At 39.8% G+C, this 9,074-nt stretch overlaps 1 protein-coding gene across 4 annotated transcripts in view; it reads left to right on the top strand.

Annotated features, from left to right (window-relative positions):
• Positions 1-2,406: 2,406 nt before the first annotated feature.
• The window catches only part of ppp1r13bb (protein phosphatase 1, regulatory subunit 13Bb), a 105,408-nt gene continuing 98,740 nt past the window's right edge, over positions 2,407-9,074 (top strand). For 2 of the 4 annotated variants that reach the window (XM_048537609.2, XM_048537610.2), the window contains exon 1: positions 2,694-3,088. In XM_048537609.2, the coding sequence (XP_048393566.1) occupies positions 3,080-3,088 (9 nt within the window). In that variant the 5' untranslated portion in view covers positions 2,694-3,079. Of the gene's footprint in view, positions 2,668-2,693; positions 3,089-8,156; positions 8,666-9,074 lie in introns of those variants that run through there. The other 2 variants (XM_048537612.2, XM_059649127.1) reach the window with 2 other exon arrangements.

Raw genomic sequence — 9,074 nt, 5'->3', positions numbered from 1 at the left:
GTACAAACTTGTGCAAGGTTCCTGAAATTGTACCAATAAATGTTGCTTTGGAAATAGAAATTTCCTGTTTGGATGATCTGAAATCATTTAATTTTTTTTTTAACAGCCTAGAATGGATTTAACTTTACATCATTTAGAAAAGCTTGCTGTGGTTTTACTTTCATTCTGTCATTCAGACATTACTTGGATGGTTTTAAATGAAAATTGCTTCACAGGTTTGGAATGAAGTGGGTGGAGGCAATTGTTGATACTCCTCATTGTTATTTAGGTTACTTTTTATTTTTCCATGGTCTTATTGCTCAAGATTGGGTGGAAGCAATTGCTGGGTATTTGTGCATGTTCTATTTCATGCAATTATTTAAGTTGTTTTGTTTTCCTCCACCCATTCATATTTTTAGAATGTCAATCAAATCAGTACATTCAAGGCTGCATGTCAGTTTCATAGAAAATATTTTTTAAGAGAACACTAGAACCAAGGCAGCTCACCACCGCCTTCTCAAGGGCAACTAGAGATGGGCAATAAATGCCAGCTAGCCAGCAACACCACATCCTGCATGTCAATTTAAAAAATGGTAAAAATGGTTGTCACAAAAATGACTGAGCCTGTGCAGCTCATCCTGTCAGTTCTTTGAATGCCCATCAGTTTGTCACCTTAAGCAAGTATATGTTCCAAATTTCTTTAAAAGTTAAATCTGCTGGCCCTACTGCCACTTACTTTTCAAACAAAAGTACAAAGGGATCTGGGAATGTCGGTCCAGGATTCTCTAAAGGTTAACTTGCAGGTAGTCTGTAATTAAGAAAGCAAATGTAATGTTGTCGTTTATCTCGAGGGTTGGAATATAAAAGCAGCGATGTGCTTCTGAGGCTTTATAAAGCTCTAGTTAGGCCCCATTTAGAATACTGTGTCCAACTTTGGGCCCCACACCTCAGCAAGGACATACTAGTCCTGGAGCAGATGATCCCTGGAAAGGTAGGTTTAACGTATGATCAACAGCTAAGGATCCTGGGATTGTATTCAGAGTTTAGAAGGTTGAGGGGAGATGTAATAGAAACTTACAAGATAACGTATGGTTTAGAAGGGGTGGATGCTGGGAAGTTGTTTCTGTTAGGGGGGGAGATTAGGACCTGTGGGCACAGCCTTAAAATTAGAGGGGGTAAATTTAAAATGGAAATGAGATGACATTTCTTCAGCCAGAGAGTGGTGGGCTTGTGGAATTCATTGCCACAGAGTGCAGTGGAAGCCGGGACCTTGGATGCCTTCAAGGTAGAGATCAACAAATTCTTGATCTCTGAAGGAATCAAGGGCTACGGGGAGAGTGCAGGGAAGTGGAGTTGAAATGCCCATCAGCCATGATTTAAATGTTGGAGTGGACTTCATGAGCTGAATGGCCGTACTTCCTCTCCTATGTCTTATGGTGTAAAAGCTCATCTTTCCTCTTGTTCTTTTGCTGAAGGTTATTGACATAAAATTTCCACACAAATACTGCCAGAACAGCTGTGTACTAGCATTTTCAGTTTTATAACCTTACATCTGTGCCCTTCAGCATTTGAACTGAGCCTAGATGAACATAACAGGCCAAGCAGCATTTTAGGAGCTGCTTGGCCTGCTGTGTTCATCCAGCTCTACACTTTTTGTTATCTCAGGAACTGTGGATGCTGGACAATCTATTATCATTGAATTAAGCCCGTTTACTACATTGCTTATGTCTGAAAGATATTTGTAAATATTTAGTATGTTCAGTTGTGAAGAATTTTGTGTGCTTTGTCTGAAGAAAACTTGTTACAATTGGATTAACAATGTTCTTAAGATTGTCGGGCCTCACCTCAAATGTGACAACTGTTGCTGTGTAGATTTACATGTTTAAATTTTGCCAGTAGGGTTTTCTCAGGAAATTCTCATATTTGCTGAAGTTATCCTAATTAGTAGAACAATTTTAAACTGAATAAATTGTGAATTTTAAGCTTTTGGCCTTTTTACACTTTACCCACACCATGCTATGTTTATGCATGCTTGCTTTTAATAAAGTCAGAAGCCGTGTACCACCCGGTTGTAGACCAATAGGTTCACTTGAAATCACAAGATTTTCCTGTACTGTTCCTTGATGGGGCAGAGCATTGAAAGTTTGTGATTTCAAATAAAGCTGTTGCGTTATGACAATGTCATCTGACTGACTTTACTTACCACCCCCCCCCCCCCCACCCCACTTCACGAGTGGTACATTCACAAAATGGTTACTTGTAAGAAAACCTTATACACAAACAAGTGTGGCTATTAAAATGTTAAGGAAAAGTCTGTACTTGACCCCCCCCCCCATAGTTTTCAGAGCGGTAGTTCTCTGTTTAAGCATCCTTGCACCATTGGGGGCGAGCTATGCGCATAACTGGTGTGATAGGCTGGGGGAAGTTGGTGCAATGCCATGTTGCACTGCATTGCTGTGCCTTTCCTGCAGACTAGCGGGAGATAATTGGTTTACATTCCAGAGATGCCAGACCCCTGCGTAATGTCTACTAACGCGTCCCACCCGATTCACAAACGGACCGAACCGTTAGCATAAGCCACCACGTTGTCGAGTGAGATTGCGGGGAAGGAGAAGCGCAGCGTTTTTCTTTCGCTGAGAGAGACAGGATGCTGTAATTTGCAGCGTCTGCCTGTCGCCGCCATCTTTGGTAGGTGATGGCTTAGGGTCCGGATGACGCAGGGAGGTGGGGGCGGGCTGTCAGCCGACGGTGGGCCTTACTTGTGGCGTGGCTTCAGCGCCCGGGACCCAGCCTTAACGGGAAACAACTTCGGGGTCCGGCATCCGCCCGAGCGATTACCATTGTCCCTCTTCCACAAACAGCACACTTCTCCTCCCATCATCCCTCACCTCAGTTGCTGCCTGTGGATGTTGTAGTCTGCTTGGGCCGAGAGTTCAGGGTGAAGCGAGCAGCGGCCTGGAGTTGGATTGGTGCCCCGCTCAGACTCCTCCCCTTACCAGCTGCCGGCGGTCGCTCGCGTTGACCTAGGATCAGAGGGAGTTGCATCTTTTTTTTCTTCCCCCGTGATCGCATGGTGGAATTGTGCTGAGACGTCGTCAAAATGATGCCGGTGAGTATTTATCCCGTTTTGTCCTGGGACTCTAATGCGAATTAACCTGGTTTGGGAAGAAACTGACTATCATTTTAAAATAACGATTCACCCATGAGGGAGTAGTGAGATAAATTCATGGGGTTTTGTACGCTATTGTGGCAGAAAAGACGGATAACTGAAATACCGCAGTGAACTCCTTTCTACTGGATCATTACACGGTGTTCCGATCACTCGAAGTGCTGTGTTACTGATAATTTTAATGTTCACGTCGAAGATATTAATTTACAAAATTAAACTGTTACGTTTTGCTTTCCTGTCCTTCGGGCACTGTCTTACATGAGTTACTATGATTTAGTAAAGACATATCCGATGTCCGAATAAAACAAATATTGTACTGTAAAGTTATTGACTTTTGTGGCAAAGTCTTCGAAAAAGTCAAACTTCTTGATATCGTAGCGTGTAAAAAAAATTGTAAATTTTTCATCCGAAAAGCATTTCGAGAAACATTTTACTGATATATCTATAAATAGTATGTATGTTCCATCCATGGAAAAAGGCAAGAATTAGCTATTTGCACTACATTTTGGATGTCCTGTATCTTTCCAAGTGCAATAAAGATAAAATGCAAGAAGTTACATGACAGTGTTGCATATTCGCTAAATTTAGTTATTGGTTTCATTGGTCCACCCTGCTTTTGTCCCAGGCTTTAGGTAAAAGCCTGACTTTTTTGATGAGCTTTAACTTGAGTGAAAAGACTAAAATATTTTAGTTAGAACTCCATTTTTCAATGTAATCTTTAATCATTTTACATTTTTTAGTTGGCCCATTCCTCTCTATCTCTAAGATATTACTTTAACTCTTTAACAGTAAAGGTGGAAAGAAAATACGACTTCTTGTGAACATGCACCTTTTGACATTTGACACAAAGTCGAGATCCAGCTGTTTACTAGGTTTGCAGGTTGTTTTTGCCTCTATCCTATCAATGTTTCAGTTTGGCTGGCAGAACAATAGTTTATTCATACAGTCTGTACTGATGATGAGAGGCATGTTTTGGGGTGGAATAGGATTTATTGCTGACATTTCCGTTTAATGAATATCAGTGGTAATCAGTTGCAGAATGCTGTGTCTCAGACTTCACATTTAGTATGCAAGTATTTGTCTGTTTTTGAAACTACATTTTTATATTAGTTTGTGAACTTGCTTGAACTCATTGAAGGGACAATCAGGGGTTGGGGGGTGGAGGCAGGCATTCAAGGGACCCAACGATGGTGATTCATAATCATAACCACTTCACCCCTTCCATTGGGCCTTACAAGAAGCTTCAGTGAGTTATTTTAATTAGTTTTTAAGGAAACATTACTGAAGTGGTTTTCAGCTACTTAAAGAATGCTGAAGTTCAAGTAGGTACTACCATACCACCCATACTGCAGAATAACTGCAGCTTCTTAGAGATAAAAGTGTGGGGGATTTTTTTTTCACTTGTGTATGTGACCTGAAACTTGATGCTTTTGAATTATGGGTGTTTCACTCTGGCAAAACAATTCATCCAGCTTCACACTTTGTTATCTTGATCCAACTCACTGACATGTACTTTGTTTGGTCAATAAATTACATTAAAGATATTGCTTCTGTTGTGAATTTATAAATTGTTTAATTTGTAGCAAATATGAAGAGTTATAGGCAAGAAAGAATTTATTTTTTAAAATGCTTTTTAAAAAATTTGCATAATTTATGCATTTACATTGTGCACAAAACCTAGCCAACAGATCTTTTAATTGTTTGGAAGATCTGTGAAATACAGAGCAGTGCTTCTGGAAATGGGTGCTGTGAAGTTGAATTTTTTTTTGTTATTTAACATGTACACATTTTAGATTCTCAACTGACTGAACTCAGTTGATAAAACAAACATGTCAAAAGTTACTGAATTAAATGTTGTCGAGTTTGTGCCTGTCCTTTTTTGAATGTTCTGATTTAAGTGCTGCTGAGCAACATGTGCCAATTTTTGGATTGTATTACTTCTGATGCTGAGCTGCGAATTGTCAAATATGTTTGGTGCCATTTGACATTCCTTTGCTTTACAACATAGATATCACTGCAAAAAAAAATGGAAACATTGGTTTAGTCATTGTATAACTGAAACCACTTTGTATATGCTGAACTTGTCCATTAAATATTGTGTATGTTTGGTTGACGTACATCATCTTTATATCTTTTGAGTTGATGGTACCGTCAGCATTGCAAGTAAGGTCCATTTTGTAACTACACTTGTTTCCCTTCATACACTGAGAAATTTATAAAATGATAAGAACTCCTAAATGTAAATTTGGGATAAGCTTGTATTTTTGAAATTCCAGACCTATTCAGTTTCCAGCATTTTCTGTATTTCTTTGATTTCCAGCATCCATAGTAATGTTAAGGATTTACGTATATGTATAAAGTTGGACTGGAATGATTTCTGATCAATTCAGCCAAAGTAGGAGTATTTTAGTAATTAAAATAGCTTTTGAGGGTGATGAGAGTTTAAAAAACTGACATCTGTTGATAATTAAAAAGTTTAGCCAGTGTGTCACTGAATTAACAGTATTTGAAGACCTGCTGATTGCATAATTTGATTTTTAAGTAATAGAGATTTGCATTTTAAGTTGCGGTATTTGTTTTAAACATTTTGTTTTCTGAAAGTTTGGATTCTTTAGCTTAGTAATTTGCTATTTGAAATGATCTGGGAATGTTTAATTGTTTCAAAAGCAAAACATATAATATGTTGTTTGCTGTAGTATTAGGCCTTCACCTTTTCATACCAGAATTAGTAAATGCAACACATCTAAAATTAGTTCAGTGTGAGAAAGTACCATGTGAGCATGAACGGTTACTGAGGTGTTTATGGTTTCTGAGATGCTGCCTATGATACTCAGTTGTTATGGCCTTTATAAGTGAATTAACATTACAACATGTTGTTAGGTCATGAATGGACAACTTGTATATATTATGCATTTATCGTAGAATGTATGTATTTTTTTTTAAAAATACAAACCTCCAGGGAATGTGGCTTACTGACTGGATCAGCACTAAGTTTATTTCCTTAAGTGTGCTTTCAGTGATGGTGAGCTGCAGTCTGCTTCCTATAGGTTTCAACAATGCCGTTAAGGAGAGAGTTCCAGGATTTTGAGCAGTTGGCAACCCCTAGTGAAGGTTACTCCTACCTTTGACCATACCCCCAACAATATTGTATGTTTCTGACTCCCATCTTTGAATTTATGAATAAAATCATTCAACTGTCTCCATCCTCTGTGACTGTTCCCTTCACAAGGCCTTCAAACTTAGCCCCAGACAGGAGTGGCTCAGCCTAGGCTCAATGCTACTTGTAGCACAGACAAAGGCAATATATTTCTAAGTCAGCTTTGTAAGTGCTTAGAGGTGAGCTTGCAGGTGTTGATGTGTAAATCTCCCTGTCATCTGTTTTCGGCTGTAAGAATCTTCAAGCTCCATGCACAGCTGCAGCTTCGGCTTTCCAGCTTGCACAGAATCTTTCAGTAGTTATTCAGACTCATTTAAGACAACATTAGTTGTGTTCCTGTATAATTGTTGCCTTGTCCTTCTCGATTGTAGTGGTTGAGTTTGGAAGTACTGTTCCAGGAGCCTTGGTGAATTTCATGAATGCATCCTGTATATGGTCCACACTTCTGCTGCTAGCATTGTTGGTGAAGTGAGTGACTGTGGATGTTGTGTCACTTGACCTTTGTTCTAGATGGATCCAGGTTTTAAATGTTGTCAGAGCTGTGCTCATTATGGAGGTGGAGGGTATTCCATTACAGTCTTGACTTGTGCCTTGTAGATTGTAAGCAGGTTTTGAGGAGTCATGAGGAGTGTTATTCACTGCAGGTTTCCTAGCCTCTGACCTGCTATTGTGGCAGTTGCATTTATATGGGGAGTAAGTGCAGTTTCTGATCAATGGTACCCCCAGGATGTTGATAGTGGGGGATTCAGTGATAGTAATGTCATTGAATGTCAAGGAGCGATGGTTCAATTGTCACTTGTTGGCAATAGCCATTGCTTGGCATTTGTATATGTAACTAGCCACTTGTCGGCCCAAATCCAGATATTGCTGAGGTTTCACTGCATTTAAACATGGACTGCTTCACTGCCAAAGGAGTCCAAAATAATGCAGAATCTCCCCATTTCTGACCTTCCGGTAGAAAGAAGCAGCCGATGACAGTCAGACCTTGGATACTACGCTGAGGAACTCCATTGTAATACTGGGGTTGAGATGACTGACCTCCAACAATTAGAATCAATTGAAAGTTTTTGCCTTGGTTCCCATTGAATATGTTTACACAAGCGTTCCTAAATACCACTTTTGGTCGCATGCCGCCGTGATGTCAAAGGCAGTTGCTCTAACTTCACTGAAACAGTGGAACAATCTAACGTAATTTTTGTGATCAATATAACAATGAACTGTTGCGATCCATCCAAACTTAACATTACGTCTGAGCTGTATTTGCTATCAAGAGCTTTATCGAAGTATTTTAAAATCTATGTGCCAAATCATAAGGAAGTTCCTTTCTCAAATTGGATGCTGTATATTTTGTGTTTTTTTTTCTTCCTATACAACAAAGAAAAAACAAAATAGTTAACGAAGCTTTCCCTTCGCATTTAATCTTAAATATATGTAGGACAAAATGGTCAATTTTGTTAATTTATAATTACTGACTGACTTGGCAGTTGGGCTCAAAATATACAGAGGTATTTAATCCACCATCTTCAAAGTAGCCCTCAGCAAACCAAAGATATGGGAGGGGGTATAAAGAACAAAATTTAAGACCAAGGTCAACTGCTCTAATTATTAGCTCCTAGCTCCAACCTCCACCCCCTCCATAGTCCAGAATTGAATGATTGAAAGTGCAAATGTCAGAACAAGCAGAAAATAATGCAGAATTGGCATTGGAGAAGTGGTTATTCACATATTCTGAAGCTGCTATCCTTGCTTTTCCTTTAATCCCAGACTCACTTGCTCCAATGCTTTCTCCTGTCGTTCCGTTGATGCATTCCATCTCTCTTCCAGCTGCTCCTCTGGCGACTAAATCCATGATTCAAAAAGCAGCAAAAGTGGGAGGGAAGAAACTTGAGATTGACAGTGAAGTAACAGTTTTTTTGGCCAGTCTTACTGCTGTCTTTGAAGAGACTTTTAGCTGCATCATCAAATCTATGCATCATCATCCATTCCACATCCTCTGGGGAAACAAGGAGAAGAAGCAGAAAAAGAGAGAAAATTCGGGATGCAACTTGGAAGCTAAGAGTGGGAGCTGGCAATGGGGTCTCAAACACAGCTAAAACTGGTAGGAGAGTCTTTCACGGAAATCACTGCCATTCACAGGGCCAAAAAAATTACTTGAGCTTTTGCTGAGTGCCTGTATGCTGAAACCAGTGAAGGTACCTGCCGTGCCCCTGTTCAGCAGCTCCATAGCATTGAGCAGGGAGAGGGTTTATAAACACTCAGTTGAAGTTTAAGATACTATTTTGTGCGTAGGAACGGGATGTATCTCTGGATTAACTTCACTTTACAAACAAAGCTGTGGAGACAACTAGACAAGCAGGCAGGTGAGCAAACCTTCATTTTTGAAACTGTCTTGATTCTTTCAGTGTGAAGCATCACCTTAGCTTGAGATTTAGTTTAATCTAGAAAAGTATCCACATCAACACAGGGTGCATGTTATCAAATCTAGTTTTCTTGTATCCATTTGTGCTGTGTAAGGTGAGGAGATGTACCAAGCTCTCGGGCTCAGTTCCAGTGCTTGAAGCATTTGTTTCTGTCATAGAACAAACTAACTGGGCGGGACTTGAGTAGTTTGTGAAGGATTACCCAGATCAGTTTGGGTCTCAGTGAACAGTAGTTCGGCGTAGTAATCTGTTTAGTGAGTTTTATTCAGGAGCAAGGGAAGAGGCTCCGTACAGCTAAAATGGTGCCTTTTGCTGGCTTTTGGCTGCTAAGCAGTTAGGACTTGGAAGC

The sequence above is a fragment of the Stegostoma tigrinum genome, chromosome 10, assembly GCF_030684315.1.
Source record: "Stegostoma tigrinum isolate sSteTig4 chromosome 10, sSteTig4.hap1, whole genome shotgun sequence".
Lineage (NCBI taxonomy): Eukaryota > Metazoa > Chordata > Chondrichthyes > Orectolobiformes > Stegostomatidae > Stegostoma > Stegostoma tigrinum.
The sequence above is the reverse complement of the archived record's forward strand: the minus strand, read 5'-3'. Positions and strand labels throughout refer to the sequence as shown.